The sequence below is a fragment of the Dromiciops gliroides genome, chromosome 3 (genome assembly GCF_019393635.1).
Source record: "Dromiciops gliroides isolate mDroGli1 chromosome 3, mDroGli1.pri, whole genome shotgun sequence".
Classification (NCBI taxonomy): domain Eukaryota; kingdom Metazoa; phylum Chordata; class Mammalia; order Microbiotheria; family Microbiotheriidae; genus Dromiciops; species Dromiciops gliroides.
The window spans coordinates 573,687,862-573,715,858 of record NC_057863.1 but is presented as its reverse complement, the minus strand read 5'-3'; the positions used below and the strand labels follow the sequence as shown (position 1 = coordinate 573,715,858).

At 37.7% G+C, this 27,997-nt stretch overlaps 1 protein-coding gene across 1 annotated transcript; it reads right to left on the bottom strand.

Moving 5' to 3' along the window:
* Nucleotides 1-24: 24 nt before the first annotated feature.
* Nucleotides 25-27,353, bottom strand: MRPS31 (mitochondrial ribosomal protein S31). Its single transcript, XM_043998952.1, has 7 exons — nucleotides 27,109-27,353; nucleotides 23,526-23,819; nucleotides 22,429-22,584; nucleotides 10,370-10,504; nucleotides 7,967-8,043; nucleotides 4,754-4,897; nucleotides 25-602 (listed from the first exon to the last, which is right to left on the bottom strand). Exons 1-7 carry the CDS (start codon nucleotides 27,231-27,233, stop codon nucleotides 376-378), a joined length of 1,158 nt encoding a protein of 385 aa, XP_043854887.1. The 5' UTR covers nucleotides 27,234-27,353; the 3' UTR covers nucleotides 25-375.
* Nucleotides 27,354-27,997: the final 644 nt, after the last annotated feature.

The window sequence follows — 27,997 nt, the reverse complement described above, 5'->3', positions numbered from 1 at the left end:
AAAAACAAATAATAAATGATTAATGCCAAAATGGGTGTAATAGCCATTAATATATAAATAGCAATCAATTAATCTATAAAATACAGTAGCCACAATAATTTGAAAAACACAGTTATGGCTACTTCATGAAGAGAAAATGATTGGATGGGTTTGTCTGAAATTACAATTCTCATGTCATAATTTTTATTATCTATGGAATATAATGAAACTTTAAAACCAAGAATATTTTCAGCCATCATGGCTAATCTCTTAATTCAATATTTTTGTAATGCAAATCAATTACAATAATTATTCGGCACATTAATATAGGAAAATTAAATTTCTATATATTCTGTGATGGTGTCCATCTCCAAAAGAATAAAAATTTCCATGTTTTCAGTTAAATTGAATGTTATTTTCTTCAAGAATATTCTTTTTTTCACGGAAATAATTCCGAAACCAGTCTATATGCTCAACTTTTTCTTTAACAGTTAGAAATGGATTTTTTGAGAGTCCACAAGTAACTAGTTCCATGAAATGACGAATTGGTCCTTGCTTTGGAAAATCTTCCAGGTATTTATCCAAAAATATATGTTCATGAAAATCAGCACCATCATCAACACCTAGAAAATGAGCCAAAACACATCATTTGAATGCACACAAAAGTATAAATCAGATATTAAAGATGATCTGGGGAGTCTAGGACAGGCAGACAAGGGATTATTTTATCCACTGATTAGGTAAGGAAGATGAGAGGGAGGGAAGAGAGTATGAGGAAGTGCAAGGATGAAAAAGACTAGTCATATTTTTTATTACACTTGTACTATCAGAGGTCTGTAATCACTTTAGCTAAGAATGTCTCTCAAGTGAAAACACCTGTCATTTCAGGGTTGCACTGCCAAAGGAAGTTAAAAAAAAAAAAAGCTGAAATAGGAGATACACATAACAGGATAGCAGTGTCACCAAGAACTTAATCCTGTCACTCGAATACACGTGCCATGTGAAAAAGTACACTAGGACAAAAGGCAGTTTATAACAATAATCTCCAAACTATTTCTGCCTAGAAAACACCTTTTGGCACTGGATTAAATCTAGCCACCTTTGTTCTGAATTATGTCTCTACTTCCTTTGTGTCCATGACATAAAAAGAAGTTAAGAATCTCTGTCATAGGGGCAGCTAGATGGCGCAGTGGATAGAGCACCGGCCCTGGATTCAGTAGTACCTGAGTTCAAATCCGGCCTCAGACACTTAACACTTACTAGATGTGTGACCCTGGGCAAGTCACTTAACCCCAATTGCCTCACTAAAAAAAAAAAAAAAAAAAGAATCTCTGTCATAGATTCTCTCCATGCTACCCCCATGAGTCTCTTCTAGCAGTGTCTTCTGGCCCTTCGTATCAAAGAACATACCAACATGGGCTCTACTTGGAGTTCTTATAACAATTTAAAACTTCTTCCCCATTACTCCAAACAGAGTGCCTTGCATAAAACAGGTACTTAGTAAATAGGGTGTCAAATGAATTGAACACAATCAAATCAGCTTATTTTTTGTCATGTATTGTGAAAGTGTGCCAATGAATAGGGAACAAGGAGTCAAAATAATTATATTTGACATAAAAATTCAAAATAGAGAATTACTGACTTCAAGTAACATCTCATTATTTCTCCAAATGTAATTATTATTTTGATCAAAGACAATCCTTGCTTGGGCACATATTAAGGAAGAAAGTTTGTTAACTGGGTGTTGCTATATTAGTCCTAAATTTATTAAACAGTCAAATTCACAAAAGGTTTACTTTCTCTTCAACCCAATGCTTAAGAGACACAGGAAAAATCTTGTTCTACCTAGTTAATATCATCTGAGAGCCTCTGAAAATGTCCAAGAAGTGTGAAGAATTGTGGAACAGACAGCCTCAAAAACAGAACTGAAACTACTATGAATTTTAAAAGTTAATTTAGATGCTGCTGTAAATGGCATACATGTAAAAGCTTCACACACACACACAAAACACAGAGAAAGTTAACTGTAAACATACACAGTGTCATTTTCCTTCTAATGCTCCAGTGCTCATATTTGTTTTTCTTCAGTACAATGATTGAATAAAGACTGTTTTAAGTAAAGCAACAATGGAATTTCCTTTGCCAAAGGAATGTGTGTAAATCTTCATGGAAGTTATTAATGACAAGTGAGAAGAACATGATATCTGATAACCTTTTTAAAAAATGAAAATTAAATACCAAGGACAATAAAAGGAAAATAGCCCCCGTTATAAGGAACCAGGTCACAGTGCAGGTTCCTCAGTCTTCAGAAGTTTACAAATGTGTGGCAAAGAGGGAGATCAAATTCAAAAAGTTTCCATGGTTTCTTTCCTGTTTTTCTTTCAGATATTCAAATGTCTTAAGGAGCTGGAAATGAGACACCTCCTTTTCCTACACTGAAGCATCAAAAACATGCACTGTATATAGATACCTGTCACATTTTTCTTCCCTGACTGATCAAAACAGATGTTTCCCCCCTTCTCAGAGACTAAACATTCTCACTGACTTTATCAACTTTAAGATAAATTTTTGCCAGGCACTGAAATGCAAGACTGTTTGCTGAATGGAAATAGTGGAAAGGAAATAGTTGTTATGGTGATGTGCCCTGATTCACCTTCCTATAACTGTACTTGGTAGCCACTTGCACCAGGAAATACTGTTGATATTTCAGATTCAAAATTATACAGAATATAAAAAAATGTACAGCAATTCAAATAGTCCACTTACACAGAGCATATAATACAAGGCCATACCTAATTATACTGGAACACAATTATCAAAATGTCATTAACTTTATCAAAATGGTATTAACTTTGTCAGGGCTTATAGCACACAATTTGCTTTTATAACTTACTGATGTTAGGAATACTACTGATGTTTTAGGAATAAAAGAAATCATTTTCTTGAGAAGGGGTTTCTTGTTTTTGTTTTGCCAATTCTATTTTATGTTCCATGAAGTCATACACAGGTATTTTAAAACACGAATAATCAAGCAACATATAAATATGTGTACAATAAAATTGTAACACGAGAAAAAATTCATCAAGACTCACTGGCCCTGGATTCAGGAGGACCTGAGTTCAAATCTGGTCTCAGACACTTGACACTTACTAGCTGTGTGACCTTGGGCAAGTCACTTAACCCTCATAGCCCTGCAAAAAAACAAAACAAAAAACAAAACAAAAAAACCCCAAAGGAACAAAGAAAACTATTTTAGAGCTACCTGGAATATTTCAAATGTTCCATTCTACTTATTATTCAATTGAAAATACACACATAACATTTTTTAAAAAGTATTCCCATTTCAAAATATAAATTCTATTACAGTGCTAACTAAAAACTAATGTAACGATTAGAATGATGCCACCTGCTGGAGACTTACTGTAGAAAAGCTCCGCCATGAGGTGAAGGTCTCTGAGGGCAAGACCATGCGTCTTTTCTTTGGCATCAGGAAATGATGTTTGCTAGTGGGAGGAAGAAGGGGGAGCCTGGCGCTCTGACTCAAGCTCTTTCCTGTGGACTCTGGTGGAGAGCAGAGTTAGGAATGCTCTCTCCCTTTAATAGATAGATGAATCTAGGCCTTTCTCTTTCTCTTCACCAAATTCTTATTCTCCTTAATAAATGCTTAAAAATCTAACTCTTGCTAAAGCTTATAATTTATTGGTGACCACTCATTAGATTTTATAGACAGACTAGCTAGAATTTTAGCCTTAACACTAAAAATCCTAAAATTCTATTTAAACTTCCTAAAATCTATGTAAAGGTTTGTTATTGATTTTTTTGTGTTATGTTTTGGTTTTTGCAGGGCAATGAGGGTTAAGTGACTTGCTCAGGGTCACACAGCTCATAAGTGTCAAGTGTCTGAAGCTGGATTTGAACTCAGGTCCTCCTGAATCCAGGGCTTGTGCTTTATCCACTGTGCCACCTAGCTGCCCCCAAGGTTTGTCATTGTTTATGCAATTTGGTGCCACGTCTTTTCCAACTCTCCAAAGAAATTCACTTCTGAATGAAAACAACTATTCAACTATTCAAAAGAATATTCAGAAAATATCTGATATATTTTAGCTGATGACAAAACAGGATAAACAAATGTGCTGTTTCCCTCTTGATTGAGGTACCAGCATTTAAGGGAAATAGAAAAAAAGAAGGCATCAGATTCTTAATAGTTCGAGGCCTCCTAGGCTTTGTAGAAACAACTTTCCTGGGAATCATGGCTTCCCATGGAAAGTCTGCATATGGCCTTTTAAACTCAGCAACACATTCAATTTATAAGAAAACCAACTTCCTATAAGGCAATTAATGTTTCAGATATAGGTTGATGTAGATAAACTGAAGTACTTTTAACTCTGATTTTATACAGTGAAGATTTTAAAGTCCTGCTAAGAAAAAGCAAACTCAAAATCTATTCAACTCTGTATAATGTATCAGAAGTGCTAGGCCATAATCTGTTCAGAATTTAAAAAGACTTCACTACTGAAATGGATACAATAATCTTTATTAGCATATGATACCAAGAATAGACATTTGTCCTATCATTTTTCATGTTTAAATTACTTATTAAGCTGCCAAGAATAAGTGAATATCTAAAAGTTTTATTTCAAACCACTCTAAAAATCCATTTGAAGGTAATAAAAAAGTACTTATTCAAAATAATAAACAAATATGGAGGTTAAAGAATCTACCAGAAGTAGTTTCCATCTCCTAATTTTTTGGGGGGGGAGGGGGGAAGACATACCAGCTTCATTGTTAATTGGGAACGTCCATAGTTTTCCCTCTTTTGTCCACTGGATCATCTCTTCAAAAGCATTCTGGGGAAGTTGTTGATTTACTTTGGCTAATTGTTTAGCAAATTCCACATCCCAAAGTGTTGGTGATGTCTCTGTAGTAAACAAATTACTTCAAATAAGTATAATTATAAAGATCTTTACCTCCAAAAATTAAAATTGAACTTTAGTACTAGGTTTTTAGACTCATGAAATTCACAAGATAAAGTCCATAAGACTATTTCACTTAGTATCTATAATTAAGGAACACTAGAAAGGTTATTATTTTGACCTGAATGATATGATTATAATTGAGCTTTCTCTAATATGGAGAAGGTTCAACTTCCTATTTGCTGAGGGAAAAAAATTTTACATGTCTTTTCTTACAAAGGTAGTGAGCTTATAGTATTTTATGTAAGGGTGCTTTCATAAGTAAGGTATGGTCTAGTAGAAAGCATATTAGATATGGAGTCTGCACCTTATCAACTATGTGAACTTCAACAAATAATTTCATTTTTCTGAATTGTGGTTTCCTCAGCTATAAAAGAGAATGATAATATTTGCACTATATATCTTACAGCACAGTTGCAAGGATTAAATGAATGAAATCATATACGGTAAATACCTTAAAGTACTATAATTTAAATACCATAAAGTACTATAAAAATGTCAGTAGTTACTTTGTTATTATTTGGGCTAAAAGGTTTTATTACATTTCAAAGGCTTTGAGGCAAAAGTAAACATTCCAGAAAAGAACAAAACTTCCACAGTCCCAGATGCCTTTTCTTTTTTTCTTTTTTCGTGGGGCAATGAAGGTTAAGTGACTTGCCCAGGGTCACACAGCTAGTGAGTGTCAAGTGTCTGGGGCTGGATTTGAATGTTATACATGGTACTGTCTGTCAGGTTATTGTATTTGTAGGTTTAACAGGTTTCTGTGGAATTTAATCCCCACAAACATTGTTGCAAACAACCAACTTATAAAAAAATACTTTTGTAATACTTAGAAGTTGGAGAAAAGAAACACTTAATAATAACTAAAATTCATAATTCTCCCCACATTTCTGACCTCCTCATCTCCTCCACCCCTCAAAAACTTACTTATTTTTAGTTTGCTGTTCATCTGAAGGCATCCTTCCATAAAATGTGACTCTGGAATTTCAACTTAATGACTTATGAGCCCAAGTTTGTATACAATGAAAATTAAGTAGTAGTTTTGGCTAAAATCTCATTAACAGGGACAGCTAGATGGCGCAGTGGATAAAGCACTGGTCCTGGATTCAGGAGGACCTGAGTTCAAATCTGGGCTCAGACACTTGACACTGACTAGCTGTGTGACCCTGGGCAAGTCACTTAACCCTCACTGCCCCACTTTAAAAAAAAAATCTCATTAACATTCTCCAAAAACTATCACTAAAGATACTGTATAGTAGGCAAGACTAAGTCATATTTATAATACAAAGTGGCTTTAGAGCCACTTACTACATTTTCTTCTAAAAAATTTTTCTTGGCAAATTTCAGAATAAATGCCTTAAGTGGATATCATTCACCATTTTATTCTAACTGATAAGATCTTTCAGCTTCAATATGCTATTTAAATATGGAGTTTCTCTTTCCTAAAGAAAGTCAATGAAACACTCAGACCATGTTTTAAACTAATTCTGGAAGCCACTGAAGTTAGACAACATTATTTAACATAATCCCCTCAGATGAATATCTATCTTAATATCTCATTATGTCAAGGAGGTGATACCAGGTTAGCAAACGTTATACAAATGGAACAAAAGCTGGGAAGGCTGCCTAGGAAAGTGTAGATGGGTTCATCACTAGAAAAACACAAAGATGGCCACCAAAGCAGTCTGTTCCAACCCCTCAATTCTAATGCCTCTCCTCTTTTCATTGCATCCTACTTATCCTGCATATAGCTCATTTGTATTATTTATCTTTTGCTTGTGGTCTTCCCCATCAGATTGTGAGTTCCTTGAGGTTAGAAACGATCCTTTGCCTCTTTATGTATTCCTAGTAATTAGCACAGTGCCTAGCACTCAGTAGATCCTTAATACATGTTACCTGATTAATTTGTTTTTTTAGTCACAGTAACTCATTTAGAGTTGCACCAGGCATCAGCGGAGGGACAAATGAAATCAGGGCTACTTAAGAAATGAAGCAGTTTCTTTTTTTTTAATAAATATTTTATTATTTTCCAGTTACATTTAGAGATAGTTTTCAACATTTGTTTTTATAAAATTTCTAGTTTCAAATCTTTTTCCCTCCCTCCCCCTTCTCCCCAAGACAGCAAGTAATCTGATATAGGTTATATAAGTACAATCACATTAAACATTTTTCTGCATTAGTCATGTCATGAGAGAAGAACCAGAGCAAAAAGGAAAAACCTCAAAAAAGAAAAACAACAACAAAAAACAATAGAAATAGTCTGGTTCAATCTGCATCTAGATTCTACAGTAATTTAGCAGTTTTTAATCCCCTGCCTCTAGGTAACATATTTCAAAATTATTCCTTCTTGGAAAATGCTCTCCACACTCAGAAAAAGAACTATGGAGTCTGAATGCAGACTGAAACATACTATTTTCACTTTTGTTGTTGCTTTTTTGTTAATGTTCTTGTTTATTCTTTCTTATGTTTTTTTCTTTTGTTCTGATTCTTCTCTTACAATATGACCAATATTATGTTTAACATGATTGTAATGTATAACCTATATCAGATTGCTTGCTGGCCTTGGGAGGGTTGGGAGTGGGAGAGAAAAATTTGGAACTCAAAAAATATATATATCTTTACATGTAATAGGGGAAAAATTAAAAATAAAAATAAAATTTAAAAATATATATTCCTTCTAATAATAACTGAAAACCAAGGGATTTTACTTCTAACTCTAAAAAAGGAGATTTTGGACGATAAAAACTAATTACAAAGGGAAAAGATTACAGGAGTGTTTCCTCCATATTTCTAGGTGCTATGTTGAATAATGTAGTCACACAGGTGAGAATACCTAATTTGTTTATCACAAAGAATGGAAAATGCTCATTTGGGGAAGCCAGTGATGTAATTAACCACCATTTCTCTTTAAGATTTAGGCTACTTACAGGACAGAATATTTAAATACTTTGCCACTATGCAAACAAAACACTAAGGTGGATTTTTGAAGTAAGTATTGTTATTTCATAACCAACCTGTTTCAGATGCCTCTTTAGGAGCTGTTTCAACCACAGGGAAAATATTAAGTCTCTTCCCCTCGAATAATCCATTCCTAAAACCAAAGGAGGAAAATACATATTTCCTAAGACCACTTTTATATGCTCCAAGTTGTTTATGAGAAAAATATTTCACGTGAAATATTTTCCAGGTAGAAGTTAAAAGTAATTCTGACCCAAACCAGATGTTCTGACATCCCTTGGTAATAGATGCAATGAGGTTTATACATTTGAACTTTTATTTCATAAGGCAATTAACATTCCTACTAAAAGGATTATCATAATATGCCATTATTTTATAGTTGATTTATTTCAATTTAAGTCATAAGAAAACCCAAGGTAATAGCAAAATTCTCAAATCTTTAATTTAGTAGTTATAACTTCAACATTAGGAATACCATTTCTTGCCTTTTTAATTGTATAAAATATTGTAAATTTTAATTGTAAAAGATAACTTAAAACATTCCAACTTACAAAGCAAATACTTGGTCAAGTATTTAGAATATTCATGTAGTTTCCACTTAAGTCTTTTAATTAACAATAATTAATGCCATATTAATTTTTCCCTATATTTGAAGTTTATTCTTTTGGTACACATATTCCACTCTGATAAACTGTTTCATATTTCACTGTTTCCTGTTCTTATCTGCACATTTTTCAAAGTGAAATGCCAATGTGACTAAAAACCAGCTTCTAAATTGGTCTTCTGAACTGCTTTTAACCCACTCCTCCTGATCCAAAAACTTTCAACACATACTGGCTAGCTGCTAAGTCAGAAAGCTAAGGAGTTCAAGTCATGTCTCAGATAAATACTGGACAAGTAGCCTTGGGCAAGTGCTTCTCAGGACTCTGGGCAACTCTACACCTTTAAAATGCAGAGCACAATCAATGATCTACACTGGTAGTGGAAGTTTCCTCACCTCAAGTTTCCTACAGCCAATGAAAGTGTAGATCTGGATCATATACACACATACAGATGTGTGCATCACAAATGAATCTGCAAAGTCTGAGTGGTATAACAGGATTTTTAAGCTTTCCTGTTTGTGTAAAGTGAATTTCCACCAACAGATGAGGCTCAGCAACCTAAGGTACCGAAGGTGGAGAGGCAATTTTCCCTAGCTTGCAAAGCCATTTTCACCATCAGGACTCCAGGCAAAATTAGTTTTCTGCCCCTCTTTTCAAACTCTAGGGCTTCAATTTCCTACCCCATAGTGCTTTTTTACAGTCTCTGGTTATTCAAAGCTGTCCAGGCCTACAGTCCATTTAAAATAACAGCTCCTCCCCACTTCCTAACAATTCAAAGGGTCCTCACAGTAAGTAGAGATCTCAACTAGATATTAAGCAATCTAATTAACTGATTATGGTAATTCTCAACTACATAGGAACTGCTATCAGCTTAAAGCCCCAGGGTATACCTGCCTTTTAATAGGGGTGCCCATTAATATAAACAATCTTTTCATTGGTGGGATATATGTGGGAGACATTTGGAAAGGGGGGAGTATATCATTCTGCTACTCACTTTCCTAAACAAACAGAAGCCAAAATATGGCTGGAGTGGTGGGGGTAGAAATCACTCCTTTTGTACCACTCCCAGGTTTTGACAGTCACTTCCCAACCATTACAAATGGATCAAAAAGGGTGGGAAGTAGAAAGACCATGCCTTTTCTATAGTGTTTTAATCTATTTCAGGTTCAAGTTTTGATAAGTTGTTCTAGTCTATGGAGATCTTGTTAGTTCCTGATTGTATCATGTAGTGTGTTAGCTATTTCTCTCAGTTTGTATCGCCTGCATAACATAGATGTCTTTCAAGTCCCTGACAAAAATGTTAATCAGCACAAGGCCAAGCACAGATGCCCAGGTGACTCCAATGGAGACTTCCTGTCAAGCTGACATTGAACCATTAATAAGTACTCTGAATCCAACCAATTTCTCTGCACAGATTGCATTTTAGGATGGTAGCAGCAGCAAGGTTCAACACCAAGATTTCCCTAGTTAAAGAGAAAGATTAGCGTATGTTTAATATAAGCTGTTAAGAGTTTAATTCATGTCACTAGGCTGCCAGACAAAGACTGCTTATCTAAGATTTGGTCAAGTTTACCCAGTCCAAGTCAGAAAAACTCTAATCCGTACAGGAGGGTTTTAAACATGGTTTATAATATGAATACTCCCAGAACAATATATGTACTGATGCTGAATCTTCCTCCAGGGAGCACAATGGGGCAGCTTAGACTGGGAGGACAGATTTTAGTATCCCCTCTCTGCCTAATACTCTGTGGGCAGGCAGGTACGTAGTCAAAATTCATAACCAAGAGAAGAGAAGGAAATTTATAGTCATAGTTAGGAAAATGGGGCAAATAAAAATTGAGAATTAAAGATTAGTACCTTTTCCTAGAATTAAGATTTGACAACTCCAGAGGCAAAAATCCATGTCCTTCATCAAACTGAATCTGATGGTCTGGCCTGGCATAAATCCGAGATGTAGATGACTTGGCAATTTTCATATCTGAAATTATGTCACTGAAATTTAAACAACAGAAATGGCTACATGAGTACTGAACATTCTAACCCCAAAATTGTAGCATGTTTGCTGACATGTAATGATGACTGATGCTACTTAATCTTTATATCAAGTTATTATAACCACTTTGAAACTGAAGAATTAAGTATAAACCAGCAACCATATAAGACATCAATTAATGTTCCCTTACTGCAGTGCAGTTCCTTATGGTTCTTATTTTATCTTCTGTAATTGTTCTTTGGATTTCTTCATTAAAAAACTATAGTAGTCTTTCAAACTTAAAACAAACCACAAGCTCTGGGTTTAAAAGAACAAAAGACAATTTCAATAAAATGAGTCCACAGCAAAGTCACTTCAGGGCATTAATTCATTGCTATAATATATGTGAACAGCTAGAAACTCTCTTAGTCTCTCTCAATTTTTAACAATGATAGATTCATAAACTTTTTTCATTTTGTTTTGTTTTGTTGTTTTGTTTTTATGGGGCAATGGGGGTTAAGTGACTTGCCCAGGGTCACACAGCTAGTAAGTGTTAAGTGTCTGAGGCTGGATTTGAACTCAGGTCCTCCTGAATCAAGGGCCTGTGCTTTATCCACTGCTCTACCTAGCTGCCCCAAGCCCCTTCTATTTATACATATATTTTTAAAATCTGGGCTTATCAGATAGTTCTTTGGGAAGCTTCATCATTCTCTTTTTGTTGGCAGATATTCATTTTTGAAACTCTTCCATTCCTTTTGAACTGTCTTCTTTATATTCTTAGGCCAAGAGGGTATAACTGTCTTTTTTTTTTTAATCTTGTTGAAATTTGCTTCCTTAAACTCTAGAACATCCTGTATGTCCAGATTCACTGGCAATCATTAATTTAAAATTTCTTTCATCTTATTTTATCTTTCAATTAACAAGTATCCATTTTTTCCCTCCCCACCTATCAATTTAAAGAAAAACAAAACATTTATAACAAATTCAGACAAGAAAAGTAAATCCCCACATTGTCCATGTCAAAAAATGCATGTCTCATTCTGAATCTTGAATCCATGACCTCTCTGTTAGGAAGTATGTAGCACAGTGGATCATCAGTTCTCTGGAAATCTATCAAAGTTATCTTTACAGATGTCATTATTGTAAATGTTCTCCTGGTGCTGCTCACTCTTGACTGTCTCAGTTTATACAGGTCTTCCTAGGTTTCTCTGATATCATAGTCATCATCATTTCTTACAATACATTATCGCATTTATTTATATATCATAACTTGTCAACCACTTCCCAAATGATAGGTACCTCCTCAGTTTCCTGGTTTTTGCCACTAAAAAAAGAGAGGTGCTGTAAATATTTATATATATGTGTCCTTTTGCTCTTTTATTAATTGCTTTGGGGTACAGACCTAGAAAAGATCTCACTGTGTCAAAGCGAATTGTAATGATCAGAATGACACCACCTGCTGGAGACTTACTGTAGAAAAGCTCCGCCATGAGGTGAAGGTCTCTGAGGGCAAGACCATGCATCTTTTCTTTGGTGTCAGGAAGTGACATTTGCTTGTAGGAGGAAGAAGGGGAAGCCTGGCGCTCTGACTCTCTCTTTTGTGTGGACTCTGGCAGAGAGAGGAGCTAGGAATGCTCTCTCCCTTTAATAGATAGAAGAATCTAGGCCTTTCTCTCTCTTTACCAAATTCTTATTCTCCTTAATAAATGCTTAAAAGGCTGGGGCAGGGGGGGCAGCTAGGTGGCGCAGTGGATAGAGCACTGGCCCTGGAGTCAGGAGGACCTGAGTTCAAATTCGGCCTCAGACACTTAACACTTACTAGCTGTGTGACCCTGGGCAAGTCACTTAACTCTAATTGCCTCACTAAAAAAAAAAAATAATAATAATAAAAAAATAAATGCTTAAAAGTCTAACTCTTGCTAAAGCTTATAATTTATTGGCGACCACTCATTAGATATTTTAGATAGACTAGCTAGAATTTTAGCCCTAACAGAATGTATAGTTCAATGACTCTCAGAACTTAGTTACATATTGCTTTCCAGATTAGCTATACCAATTCACAGTTCCACCAACAGTGAATTAATGTCTTTTTTCCCCATAGCCCATCTAACATGTCATTATCCATTTTCATCATCTTTACCAATCTAATAAAGTGAGGTACAAACTCAGAGTAGCTTTAATTAGCATTTCTCTAATTATTAGTGACTTGAAGCATTTCTTCATATCTTGGATAGCTTTGAGAACTGCCTATTCATCCACTGATCATTTATCAATTGAAGGATGGCTTTATCATGAACTTTAAAATGACAAATTCTCCATAGGTTTTCATCATTTCTATTTCAATCACCAATTTCTTTATTGATCAAAATTAGCTGCTTAACTGCAACAGAAAAATACTGAGTAAACAACTTACATGTCTAGCACTAGACAGTAGCCAAATATATGTTATATTAAGGTAATTTAATATCATAGTGACACAAAAAATAAGAAACACACAAGGAAATGTAGAAATTTTTGTAGGAAGCAATAAAGAGAAAAATCAGTAAAATGAGAACTCTGCAAAATCTGACTACAACTATGATTCTATGAACTACATTTTTAAAAAAAGAAAAAGGAAAACGCTGGTACAGTAAGTTTATAAGTAGTCAGTATACAAGCGCAATAGCAAGAAATTGGATGTAAAGGGGAACCTGGAAGTCACGTACCATGATCCCAAAGATCAAAGGACTATAATTTACAAACTGTATCATATATTAACCAAAATTCACAACCTGGTCATGTGTGCTGAATCAGCAGAAGCCATCCAGGTATCGCTGTTAGGGTTCTGGTCCTATGATATATTAATTCCAGACAAATTCCAGACCTCCACAGTTCCAGACCAGCAGAACATCAAAAAAATCCTGATAACTTTGAGATGAGGACATGTTAACTTGAAAGTTTTATCAATAATGTTGAGATGATTTGGATATGTTAATGTTCCCCCCATATCCCTATAAAAATGAGACTTCAAACTTCTGCCCCCCAAGACCTATTCTATCTCCATCAGGTCCATGCTGCCCAGTGCTCCCAACTCTAACCCATGGTTATGTAAGTGATATTCTCTGCCTCTCTCCCTCTCCCTCCTTTTCCTTCACTATACCATTCCCCCATCCCCACATTGACATCTGCCTCTATATTTCTTTTGCTGCTTGCCTCTGTCTTTATGAGCTTCTTACCCCCATGCCCTCAATGCTGAATTAAAGTATGATTAGCACCTTATTTCCCACTGCCAGTAGCAGTCTTTCCAGGCAAGCACCCAAAGAACAGGAAATGCCTTCTCCCTTTTTGTAATTTCATAAATTAATTACACAACCAAAGACTGTAGAATTTCAGGCAGGCTAGGAAGGGGACATGAAACAAAAGTGTTTCCTTTGCTTAAAAAAAAATTCTAATACATTTTGCTTTTGCTCTAACAGATATTTTGTTTTTTAAATCTTGAGTTCCAAATTCCCTTCTTCTAGTCCTTCCTCTATCTATTGAGAAGGCAAGCAATATATCAATTATACATGTGAAGTCATGCAAAGTCTATTTCCATATTAGCCATGTTGGAAAAAAAAAGTATGCTTCAATCTGCACCCAGATTTCATCAGTTCTCCCTCTGGATATGGATAATATTTTTCATAATGTGTCCTTTGGAACTGTCTTGGATCAGAGGTTCAATTACTCCATGACTATAAAAGGCAAAAGTTTTGTTTTATAAAACAATTTCCAGGTAACATTAATGTATCTTTATATATCTGAACATACTCCTTTTCATAAAGACTTATAAAAAAAATTTAACTCATTTTTATATTTATTTAAGCTTTAAAAAAAATAATCCTTTGAATCAGATTAATATTCAAATAATCCTAATAAGCAAGAACTACTTGCTTAAGGACATACATTTCAACACTTAGAATTATAAATTTTAGACATGGAAAGGACCTTAAAAATAAACCCAGGGGCAGCTAGGTGGCACAGTAGATAGAGCACTGGCCCTAGAGTCAGGAGTACCTGAGTTCAAATCTGGCCTCAGACACTTAACACTTACTAGCTGTGTGACCCTGGGCAAGTCACTTAACCCCAACTGCCTCACTAAAAAATAAAAAAATAAAAATAAACCCATTCATTTTTATATGTGAAGTTTTCTAAGTTTTAACTGAGGGTTACATAACTTGTTAACAGTCATACAATTCACTGGTTCTAAGCAGAACCAAGATTATAACATTGGTCTTTACTCCCTCCCTTTCCACTTCTCCTCATATAGTACTGTTGGCAGATAGCTCCATACAGAGAAAATGTTAAGTGCCATTATGATCCCTAACATTTTGCTGCTATATCTTATGATAGAAAGATAATGGGGGGAAGCTGGGTGGCACAGTGGATAAAATATCTGGCCCTGGATTCAGGAGGACCTGAGTTCAAATCTAGCCTCAGACACTTGACACTTACTAGCTATGGGACCCTGGGCAAGTCACTTAATCCTCATTGCCCCACAAAAAAAAAAAGGACAGTAAGTCAAGAGATAGCAAGAACTGCCAAGACCATCTAGTCTAATTCCCTCATTTTTAAAGATGAGGAAAATGAGGCTCTTCATGGAGGTAAATATCTTGCTCAAGGTAACCTAGTTGGTAAGCCCTGAAGTGGGAAGTGAACCTACACCCTCTAAATCTAGAGCCAGTGCTTTTGGTACTGGACTTTTGTTCTCTGTTAGTGTTCAAGTCCCCTTGTGATCAATGATATGTAAACAGAAAAACTATGTAGGTTAAGAATATCATCTTTGGACACTGCTGACTTGTCTCATAGGACTACAACCCCTGAACATGGTCTCAATAGCAGTATCTTCTATAGCAAGCCATAAGCTACAACTATCACTGTGAATCCTCCTTTGCCTTGCCCTTTCCTCCTGGGCTACTTCCCTGCTCAGATCCTGGATGAGATGGGGGTCAATGACTCTACTCCTACAAACAGGATGGAAAATGCTAGGCCTTACCTCCTGCCCTGTCATTGCCTCCAGAGGTCTATTCGGTCTTGCCATCTGCCTTGCCTCTATATGTCTGGGGGCACCCTGGTGCTGTCATTTGGCTTCCTAATATAACCTAGAGACCCCTGGGCCTTACTGCCCTCCCAATTTCTACACCCTTAGGTCTTCTGGGCTTCACTATGTGCCCTTCAGCTGAACTGTCTTTCATGGATTGTCTTTCACAATTAGGAGTACAAGCAGTGACTGTTCCATTTTTTTTTTTTGTATCCCCAGCATTTAGTACCATGCAGTGGGGGAGGGCACAGTGACTTAATAAATGCTTTATCCTTTCTTCATTCATCTTCATCAAATAATAGTTTTCTCTAATATCCCAAGTTGGTGGCAATCTTTCCTTTCAGTGTTTCCTAACTCTCTAATACACTCACTACTTAGTGTATTACTTTTGGTTTTGGTCAAAATGAAGTCTATGACTTTATTATAGACTAGAGAGCTCTCCAGTAAGTAAATAAGTGCCCTGTTAGCAATAAAGATCAACAAGTGCTCTGCAAATTTTAGTCTACAAATTGCTTGGGGCACTGAAAGGTTAAATGACTTGCCCAGGACTTCTTGGCTCTGAGGCCAGCTCTTTAGTCCATATGCCACCCCTGACTCTCTTTCATATTATTGCCAAACTCTGTGCCTTAGAACTGGGTGTCCTCCATGCCTGAAATGCACTCCCACCTACCTCTGCCTTGCAATCTCTTGCTCCCTTTGAAACTGCTCAGGCACCACCTTCTATACACACACTCACACAGACACCCCCCCCACCCTTCCTGACCCTCCATTAGCTCATGTTCCCCAATGCCCTATCGACTTGTCTTCAGGTAGTGTTTTCTATAGAGTTCTGTACGTTTTGTTTCTACCAAAAGAATGTGACTTCATAGAGGTGAAAAACTCCTTGAGAACAAGGAATAGGTTTTAGGTGAACTCTGTATTACCCTCAAAGCTTTGCACTGTACTCATCTCATGGATGAAGCTTACTGTACCCACTGAATAAATCTATTACGAATGACAAAATTAACAAAATGAAAACTGTATGAAAAACTGAAATGTAATGTAGGTGAAAAGACATCTAAAAATATGAAAAACTGCCCAATCCAGGGAATGAAGGAACTCCTAAAAGTACAGAAATTCAGGTACAAATCAGCAACTAGATGACCGAAAAAAGAAGTTCAAGAAATTCTTGTAAGGAACTGAGTTAAAAGTTCCTAAAAAAAGAGTGAAACCACTTAATGAACACAGGGTCCATATCCCCCACAGAAAGTATTCAAGACAGTCAGGAGGCAGGCAAGAGCAGTGATATGCTAAAAACCCTAAGAACTGGGCGGTGGCAGCACAAAAGCTTGAAGATAACAGTGACAAAGGCTAAAGGTCTATGCTAGGATCCAGGAAATGTTTCAAATGCTTTCATTAGCATCACAGAACTGAAGGCTCTAAATGAATTTGACTACTTAATAAGCATGAGATTTAGTCTGGCAAAGCTTTACCACATTCCAAGTCTCTCTAAATGATAATTCCCAACAAGGGAGCTAAGTCAATCACCTCCCGGATAAAGGGGGAAATTGCAGGATCCCAAAACCTAACTCCAGGGATCCAATACCTAACTCCTGACTGAATTTCCCCCTCAGCAAATAGGTGAGAAATCCTGTCAACTTTGTGTAATGCTAAGAAGCAGAATTAGGATACAAGTAAGAGGAAGTCTTCCTGGCCTGAAGTGCTAACTTGTTTCAGTGTCAAATACATTGGCCCAATTTCAGTAACATTGTTACTAATGCTTTTGCATTTGGGGTTAGACTGATAAAACACCAGAATGCCACTGCAGTTGTAGAGCTGCTTTCCTTTAACTTTGTGAGAAAATAATTATTAATAGTGGATTTCTTGGTGATCCAGGGACCCAGTTTTAATTGGGTTTCTTTCCTCCCACTTCATAAAGTTCAACTTTTAGGAGGAAGTCCTAATCCTGTTCAGGGCATACAACAGAAATGGAGAACAGACACTTTTGACTAGCTCAATGAGTTGATGGAATTATACCACACCTGTCTGAATGGGCCTTTGCCCCTCAGAGGGTCTCCCCCAACAGGCCCTGAAGTCATTACAGTACAGCCCATTTTAATCTGGACCACCATCAAGTCAGTCAACCAATGGAATTGAATGATGCTAGCCAATTAGCTTTGATCAGTGTGTATTGACACACCTCTATCAAAAGAGGATAAAAGTGGCTCTAGGGCATGTGCTCTCTCTCTCTTAGAAATATGGTGCTGGGGGGTTTTTGGCTTGTGTTAAATGCCACTCAGTCAATACTTTAATAATATTCAATATTAATTAATAATAAATGCATACTTCCTAAACTGGTGCAATAGCTATTATTATATAAACAGCAATGAATATATAAGTAGCATTTATTTTAGGAAACCCAGCCTAGCCCCCCAATAATTTAGCAAACACAATTTGGCAACCACAAAAACAACTTGCCATCAATAAGCCTATCAAAAGAAACCCTTCAAGAATATTTAAAGTATATCTGAATTGAAGTAACATCACTCACTAAACCTCAGCAAGTGGACCAAGCTGGCTAAAATTCAATTAGCATGTAATGTATGTAGTACATGTGTAGCATGTACTGAATAATATAAGGAAGGCCCTAAGCACTAGAGATACAAATACAAAAACAAAGCTGCCTCTACCTTCACGATTGAGGTATAGATGGGACTGGGGTGGGGGAGGGGGAACAACACACGTACACACATATACCACATACATATACCAAGAGCAAGAGAGATTGCACTAATGATTAGGTTGAGGGGTGTCCAGAAAAGCTCCACGTAGGAGGTGGTAGCTAAGTTGTGTTCTGAAAGAAGTTAGGGATTTGAAGAGGCAAAGTGAAGAGAGGGTCATACCAATAAGAAGGTAAACCCAAGAGCCCCTTACATATGCCCTCTCCTCAAACCAACAAACTGGCCCTGCTTCCAGCCCAACCACTAAAGCAATCATCCACAGGACCAGCCTCTGTGGCAAAGGGGTCAGCCATTCTTCACCTCATGTCACCCACAGAACACAAGCCAGCCTCACTGAAGTAGCAAGGTACCCTGAAGAAAAGAGAGGTGGTGGGAGCAGCTAGATGGCACAGTGGGTAAAGCAATAGCCTTGGATTCAGGAGGACCTGAGTTCAAATTCAGTCTCAGAGACTTGACACCTACTAGCTGTGTGACCCTGGGCAACTCACTTAACCCTCACTGCCCCACAAAAGAAAAGAAAAAAAAAGAGAGGGAAGGTATGTGCCAGGCAAGGCAAGTCATCAACACTACCTCCACTACAACTTTCCTTTGGGCCCTCATATAGCCCAGGATCACTACCCCATCCCCTCAACATCCCTTTTACCTCCCTACCCCCACCCCAAGACCATCTATTCTGCTCCCAGCCCAGTTCCCATAACCCTCATCCCAGGGGATCAACTTTTTGTTTTTGTTTTTTTGTGTGAGGCAATTGGGGTTAAGTGACTTGCCCAAGGTCACACTGCTAATAAGTGTCAAGTATCTGAGGCCGGATTTGAACTCAGGTCCTCCTGACTCCAGGGCCGGTGCTCTACCCACTGCGCTACCTAGCTGCCCCAGGGATCAACTTTCATGCAGAACTGAATGCTTCTGCAGCCAGAGCTACTTGGAAAAGAAAGTTCTTGCCACCAAAGTCCTTGTCATTGTCAAATGGTTCAACAATATAAACAGATATGGTTTTATCAATGGAAATGACATTAAAGGAGATGCAGTATCATTTGCTTTGCTGCTGTACCCTAAAAACCATTGTGATTTCCCATCTTACTTATAGTTGAAACTGCCTATCATCTTCTATTAGTATGGGTGTTCCTTGAGAACAGGGTCTTGCTCTTCTTTTTGTATCCTCAGCACCTAGCATAGTGCTCTAAAAAAAAAAAAAAAGGACTTAATAAATGCTCATTCATCCATTTAATTCCAGATATGGAGACCACTTGTATAAAGGCACAGAGGTGAAAGGTGGAATGTCACATGTGAAAAATACCTAGCAGGTCAGTATAGCTGGAACAGAGAATGTGTGTTTGGCAGTAAAATGGGATACACCTGGTAGGGTGGGCAGAAAAATTGGATTATGGAAGGTGTTAAATGAGAGGCTGAGGATTTTGTAGTTTATCTCAGAAGTGAGAGGGAGCCACTGAAGATTTTTTTGTAGGAGGTGACATAGTTCTCTCTTAGGAATAATCAATGTCAGCAGGGTGGATGAATTGGAAAGGGAAGAAACTAGAAGACCACCAATAAAGAAGCTATTTCAAGAGTTCAAGAGAGAAGTGGGAAGGGCCTGAGTAGGGGTCAGAGTTGGGAGAGGAGAGAAGGGGATAAACACAAAAGATGATCTATAGGTAAGATCACTAAGCTTTAGTAAATGATTAGATATAGAGATAGAAGGAAAATGAAAAGTCAGGCATGACCCCAATCGTGAGCTGAATAATAGTGGTGTCATCTGTCGCGAAAATTTAAAGAAAAAGTGAAGTTTCCAAGCCGTAGGGAAATAGGTTTATTGAGAGAGGGATCCTGTCTCACAATAAAGCCGGTCTCAGGTCTAGGACCCAAAGACCCTGAGACTGGGTCTAAGCAGGGTTTTATACTGCTACAGGGCTGTAAAGTATTTATTCAATACTATTTTTAGATACATAAAATAATTAAAGTGGGGTGTTTCTGTAAGGAAAACCACTTAACACAATCAAAGTAGTCCACATCTAAAAGAAGAGTCACAAAACACAAGCAAAGTAGTGCATATTTTGTAAGAGCCACAAAGGGCAGCTAGTTGGGGCAGTGGATAAAGCACAGGCCCAGGAGGATCCAAGTTCAAATCCAGCCTCAGACACTTGACACTTACTAGCTGTGTGACCTCAGGCAAGTCACTTAACCCACACTGTCCCGCAAAAAAAATAAGTAGATAAAAAAAGGAGGAGGAAACAAATTAGTTCCTACATTTAAAAAAGAAGAAAAAGAAGAAGAGCTACAAACAGATACTGAAACTACTGGTGTATATGGTTCTGCCAACTTTCAGTGGGTGGCTTTTCCTCAAGCACCTGAGTGACCTGATTGGTCTATCCTAGCTCAGGAGTTACTATTCTTGGTACTTGACCTTTAAGCTGACATGGATTAACTGATATTGTTGTGTTTGCAGAACCATTTCAATGTGTTATGTATGTGGCCCTACTAACATCTATCTTACTTACTCCATTATTAATTATTATTGACTTAAGCTACTAATAAAAATACCTAAATATATTAAATCACAATTTTAGCAAACATACTGATTATTATCATAGTTAAATCACTTACATCTAAGGGGTGGGGAAAATCTCACTCACACATCAACAGAAGTTGGACAACTTGGTATAGTGACAGGGTTTAGGTAAAATATGAACTGCATTTAGGAGATGTTGAATTTGAGATGCTCATGGGACATCCAGATGGACATCCAGATGACCATTTGGTAATACAGTGTAACGATTGGAATGACGCCACCTGCTGGAGACTTACTGTAGAAGAGTTTCACCCATGAAGCGAAGGTCTTTGAGGGCAAGACCAGGAGTCTTTTCTTTGGCGTCACTTCCTGACGCGGGCTAGTGGGAGGAGGAAGGAAGAGACTGGCGCTGAGTCTCGCGCTCTTTCCTCTGGACGAGAAGGGAGCTAAAAATGTGCTCTCCCTTTAATAGATAGAAATCTAGGCCTTTCTCTCTCTCTTTACCAAATTCTTATTCTCCTTAATAAATGCTTAAAAGTCTAACTCTTGCTAAAGCTTATAATTTATTGGCGACCACTCATTAGATATTTTAGACAGTTTAGCTAGAATTTTAGCCCTTAACAACAGAAATGGAGCTCAGGAGAGAGGCTAGAACTGGATGTGTAGACGTAGAAATCATGTAAATAATGAAGATACTTGAACCCATGGAGTTGATGAGAACACCAAGGCAGAAAGAAAAGAGAATAAGTTGGTCTTAAGACAACAGTAGAACATCTAGACAGAGAGCCAGAGCTATTATTACTGTCTGTCTTTGAAACTGCTTCAGAAAGGGGAGTTAGACTCATATAGAGCACACAAGGGGGAAAGAAGAACTAAGAGAAGAACTATCAAGTGAAAATTGAGTAAGTCAAAATATTTGTAGGTAACATAATTGAAACTGCCAAGACTGGCTTATGTACTTTCTTCAGTAAAATTTGACTCCTAGTTATGTCAGAGTCCTCCACAAAACCCTTACTGTTAACCTTCTTAATCTCAATCTGCAAATGCTTCATCCTGACTTTTTTCAGTATAACTTTGAAAATCTATGTTTAACAACTAGGCTTCTGCTTCTCTACAATTTATACTCAGAATTTTGTGCCTATGGGAATGTCGAGAAGCTAGGTATAAAGATTCTAAAATTAATATAAGGACAAAGATTATGAAGGCCAAGGAAGAATTTATTTGCAATGCTGTGTACACACCCAGCGATTTACTTCGTTTAGAAAAAATGTTTCACACGAGTGTTCCTTAAATAAGGGTTCTTCTTAAATTTGCCATTTTCTTTTCACTTTACTATTTTTTATTTTTAAAAAGTAGCCTTTTGGGCGCAGCTAGATGGCAGTGGATAAAGCACTGCCCTGGATTCATGAGGACCTGAGTTCAAATCCAACCTCAGACACTTGATACTTAATAGCTGTGTGACCCTGGGCAAGGCACTTAACCCTCATTGCCCCACAAAAAACAAAAACAAAAAACCAACAAAAAAAAAGTAGCCTTTTGATGGATAAAATTGTCTTTTGGTATTTTTGTTTTTGAGATGAATTTATATTAAGTCATATCAGTCAGATGAAAAACTTATTACTTTAAGTACCTTTTACAGAGGCCAATATTCAATTTACTGACCTTATTTTACTTGTTTCTTTTCCTTGGTGTGTTCTGAAGTCTTCTTCATGCTTCCTCAACTGACTAAGCAACTCTGATTTGACTGACTTGTCAAAAGGAAGAGAATCAGCAACAGCAGTTGCTGCAGCCACTAATTCAGGACTCAGTGACTGGTGACTAAAGAATGTGAAAGGAAAGAAAACAGAGTATTACACACTGTTTCATGTATCTCTTAAGCAAAATGCAAAATTATAGTCTTATGATCTATCTTGTCTATTTACATCAGGTCACATAGCTCCACTAGTTTTAGAGCTTAAGGAATCAAATATAAATTTGTGACCCTCAATATTACTTTGGTTTTAAAAGACCTTCCTGAAGCACATTTAACTTTGGAATGACTTTATATAGATGTGTGTATATATAAATATAAATATATATATATTTTACATAATTCATTATTCTAAGCTAATGAAGTAGGGAGGTCAGTCTTATTTCAGTAAAAAAAATCTAAATTATGTACTATTAGTAAAGATTGTTTTATTACTTTCAAGGACAGTCTAAGAACACATAAATAAATTGAGATTAACAATTATTCTTCAGTTCATCACTATGTTATAGAGAATACTTTTTCTGCAATTATTGCATGATTTGAAATTTGGTTAGGCTGTCCCTCTCAAATCTATCCATTTACTTTTAATTTCCACTAATACCACCCTAGTCTGGAACTTTGTAATTTTTAGATTTCTTCAACAACCTTCTGATTAATTTTCCTGACTCTATCAGTTACCATTCTAATGTACTTATATACTTATTAACATATCTTCATGAATTATTTTTCTTCAATGGAAAACTTCTCAGAACATAGCTTATTCACTGTCAGAAGGCCTATACTTGAAGCCTATCAATCAGAGTTTATACTCCAATGGGGCATAGTCTTGGAAAACCCAGGATCACCTACACACCACAATGAAGTACTGGAATTAGATTGGAATGGAGGGAGGAACAGCATTTATTTGATATTAAAAAGCTCAAGTTTAAGCAATACAAATTCAAAGAAAAAAAAAACTGAGTATCAAAACCATCATATCAAGAAACATTCAAATGAAAACTCAATTTACCTCCCAGGTGAAGAATCTTCCACAGCTTTCTGACTCACATGCTTTGTCCTCTGCAAGTTTTTAACTTCCTCCTTCCTTTGTATCTTGGTTGTATGAGTTTTTGCATCCTGTAATTTGTCTGATGTACTTAATTCAAATTTCATATCCTTTAGAATATTCAACAAGTTGTTCTTTGCAACATTCTGGCTCTTTTGAACATTATCAGCAGTCTTTGAAACAGGAACAGAAGACTTATTTTTTTTGCAGTAGATCACACTGTTTGTGCCAAAACACCTTTGGATTTTGTATTCTGTCCTAGGAAAGATATTTCAAGGAGGAAAGAAAAGGAAAAAGAAATGTGTCTATTATATGAAAGTAATCCAAGAATTTACACCTAAATGCTACTCTAAACAGTGTTCAAGACTTTAAATCTAAACTTTTTATTCAAAATGGAACTTTTCGGGGCAGCTAGATGGCGCAGTGGATAGAGCACCGGCCCTGGAGTCAGGAGTACCTGAGTTCAAATCCGGCCTCAGACACTTAACACTTACTGGCTGTGTGACCCTGGGCAAGTCACTTAACCCCAACTGCCTAACCAAAAAAAAACCCCCCCAAAAAAACCAAAACAAAATGGAACTTTTCCCCCTCAAAACCTTACCATTTAATGGGAACACCTTTACTTGTCTGTCAATAGCACTACCATTCTCCTGCATCTGAAGCTTTAATCATCTTTGACTCCTCACATTCAATCACTTGTTAAGTCTTACTGATTCTGTCTTGGAAATATCTCTCCAATCTATCCCTTTCCTTTCCATTCCTGCTACATTCCTATTCTACCCTTTGCACCTTTTACACAGACCCCTTCAAAAGACTTCTATCTGATTTTCCTGTCACTGTCTTTTTCTAACAATCCCATATACCAGCAGTTATCTTTCTCATGCACAGCTCTTTAGGATAAAACCTTGCTAAAAAATCTTCAATGGCTCCCTGACACCTACTAAAAACAATGGGCATTCAATAATTTCTAGCCTTATTTGACACCAACCTACATTTGTAGTCTTTTAAAAATCTTTTTCCTTTTATTTTTCAATTAACATACATCTATTTTCTCTCCCTTACACTGCCCCAACCCCCATTCCCCAGTGGGGGGTGGAAGAAAAATCAAACTCTAGTAGCAAATAGAGAGAGTCTAAAATTGTCTCATTCTGCATCTTGAGTCCGTCACCACTCTGTTAGCAGGTGGAGAGCATGGTTCTTTATCAGTCCTCTGGAATGATGGAAAGCTACTGTGTTGATCAGCATTCTTCAAAGTTGTGTATCATTACAATGTTGTTACTGTATAGATTGTTCTTTTGACTCTTCTCACTTCACTCTGCGTTATTTCTTGTATTTTTCCGTAGGTTTCTTGTAGCATGATACTATTCCATCAAATGCATATACCATAATTTGTTTAGCCATTCCTCAATTGATGAGCACTCTCTCAGTTCCCAATTCTTTGCCATGATACTTCTTTGATCGCTTTAGAGTACAGATCTAGTCATGGTACTGCTAGGTGTAGGCAGTTTTTGACTTTTGGGGCTTAGTTCCAAATTGCTTTCCAGAATGAGTATACTAATCCACAGCTCCACTAACAGTACATTAATATATCTATTTTCTAGCAATCTCATTGTCATCTTTGCCAATCCTGATGTTCTGAAGTTGAACTTCAGAGTTGCTTAAATATACATTTCTCTAGAGCACATTTTCATAATGGCTTTTTCAGTCTTTTTTCTGCATATATGCAGATGCTTCAGCCAAATGGAAAAGCTCACTATTCCAAAAAAAAATGCAACTCTTTCCCACTCCCATGCCTTTGGTCACATGGTAGAGACGCATATTCCAATTTCTCGCATTTCCATTCTTCTAGTTCTAGTTTAGATGCTATCTCTTCTATAAAGCTTTCTCTGGTTTCCCCTCAGAGAAGATCTCTGGTATTTCCTATCATACTTTGTACTTCTATGCTTGACAGTATACCTGTCTTTTCTCCCCAACAAGAGTGGAAAGTTCATTATTCAATTTTATATTTATTCCTTCAAACATTACCATATGCAGGGAAATGCTACTGGGCACTGAAGGTAGGACATATGCACTGAAGATATAACTCCCACGGGGTTTACAATCTGGTTAGAAAGAAGAGTACACAAAAAACTAAAATGTCCACAAGAATGAGCTAAATGCAAAAAAGTATGTGAAATTTAGGGGAGAGTTTGGTGAGGAGGCAATGCTGAGGAAAGTCATAACCTGTCTCAGTTTCTTGATCTGTAAAAAAATGAGGAAAATGACATGACCTACATCACATAGTTGTGAGGATCAAATAAAACAACATATATAAATCACTGTAGATGTTAGCTATGATATTCATGGAGAAGATGACATCTGAATAGGAATAGAAACCTTCCAGCGATGACAGTGAAACACAGGCACTAAGGAAGAGGACAGAATAAGGACAAAGATAGACTGGTTCAGCTAGAACAGGGCTTCTTAAACTTTTCCCACTTATGACCTCTTTTCGCCAGAGAAAATTTTATATGACCCCAGATACACATGTATATAAAACAGGTACACAAATCAAGCATTTACTGCCAAAATTTTCATGACCCTTACATTCAGTTACAGGGTCTCGACCCACAGTTTAAGAAGCTTTAAGCTAGAACACAGAATGTGATTAGGGGAATTTGTTTTTTAACCGTTTTTCTGTCATGTCTGACTCTACGATCCCATTTGGGGTTTCCTTGGTAGATTGATTTGCCATTTCCTTCTCCAGCTCATGTTGCAGATGAGGAAACTGAGGGGAACAGAGTTAAGTGACCTGTCCAGGGTCACACAGCTAGTAGGTGTCAGAGAACAGATCTTAACTCAGGTTTTCCTGACTCCAAGCCTAACACTCTTATCCGCTGTGTGATAAAAATTAGGAGAGGGGCAGCTAGGTGGCGCAGTGGATAGAGCACCAGCCCAGGAGTCAGGAGTACCCGAGTTCAAGTCCGGCCTCAGACACTTTACACTTACTAGCTGTGTGACCCTGGGCAAGTCACTTAACCCCAATTGCCTCACACAAAAAAAAAGTTAGGAGAGCCTTGGACTGGGGGTAGGAAGAACAGGAAGTTTTAAAATAAAGACTTAACATATAGTAAGATTACTAAAGACTAAATTCAACAAACGTTGAGTTACCTACTCGTGCAAGAAAGCATTAAAATGGGACCTGATACAATTTATTGTTATTATTACTATTGCACATCCACCAGTACATCCTTTACACTACAGGAAAATCATGGGGGAAGGGGGGATATTTTCTAGCCACCAAATCCCGCACGCAGCGAGGAGGCCGGCACCTGTCCGAAGAGAAGGACCGGCCAGGGTTCGGGTAAAAGGAAAGTCTGTGGCCCCACGGACACTGAAAGGGAGCGAGGAGACCCAGCGCTAGGCAAGAGCAAAGGGTCGTGGGGAAGCCTCAGGGGGCAGAGGTCACAGGGGCGGGGCACAAGGCGCATGTGGTTGCCAGGGTGACCCCACCCCCATCCCTTTCCCAGGCTCCGGGGCGCGGGGAGGGGAGGGAGACGTACAGTACCTGGCCAGGCCGGGCTGAGGCCGCAGTCCCCGAGTCTCCACAGCCGCTTCAGAGCTACAGGAGATGCAGGGAACCCGAAGGAGGAGGGGGCGGCTAGGCCCGAGAGCCGAGACTCGGGAGAACATCGCGACGACGAACGAAGAAACCGACCGGAAGCCACACGTTCTCCCCGCGGAACAACACTTCGCTTTTCCTCCCACCTCTTCCGTGTACTCTCCCTTCCGTCCGGCTAGCTACGAAGCTCCGTCACTTGGTTCCGGGGGTGCCAGCAGTCACGTATGACATCAACGGGCTTAAGAAGGGAGCGCGCATGCGCAGCCCGCGGCTTTCCTTTCCCGGTGGCGCCCGCGCTGATCTCTTGCACGTAGTAGTTACTTAGTGACTGTGCTTCCTTCTTGGGAGTAACCCATAATTTTAAAATTTCAAGCAGAGAGGAACCTTAGTGTTCAGTTTAATCCAGTCTTCTCATTTTATTGGTGATGAAACTGACTCCCAGATAGGTTAAAGAACGTTCTCAAGGTCATACGGGCGGCCGACAACTGCAGAGAATCTGGACAATTTCCAAATCCAGGGGTTGATGGAGAGGGGATTGAAAGGCCGGATACCTTTGTTCCATTCTCAGCTCTAATGATCAATGTTACCTGTTTGACTCTGGGCAAGTCTCAGACCTGAGTTTGGAAAACCAGATTTCAAAAGTGCCCTGAGTCACGGGGCAGGTCATTTAACTTCTCTGCCTCATTTGCCTTATTTGTGAAATAGGGATAATAATTATGCCACTTTTGTAAAACGATAATAACCCCTCCAGGGCTGTTAGGAGGAGAAAATAAGAGTAAAGTTCTTTGCCTACCCTAGGGCTTTTATTATCTCTTTTTCTGGTCCTGTGTTTCCT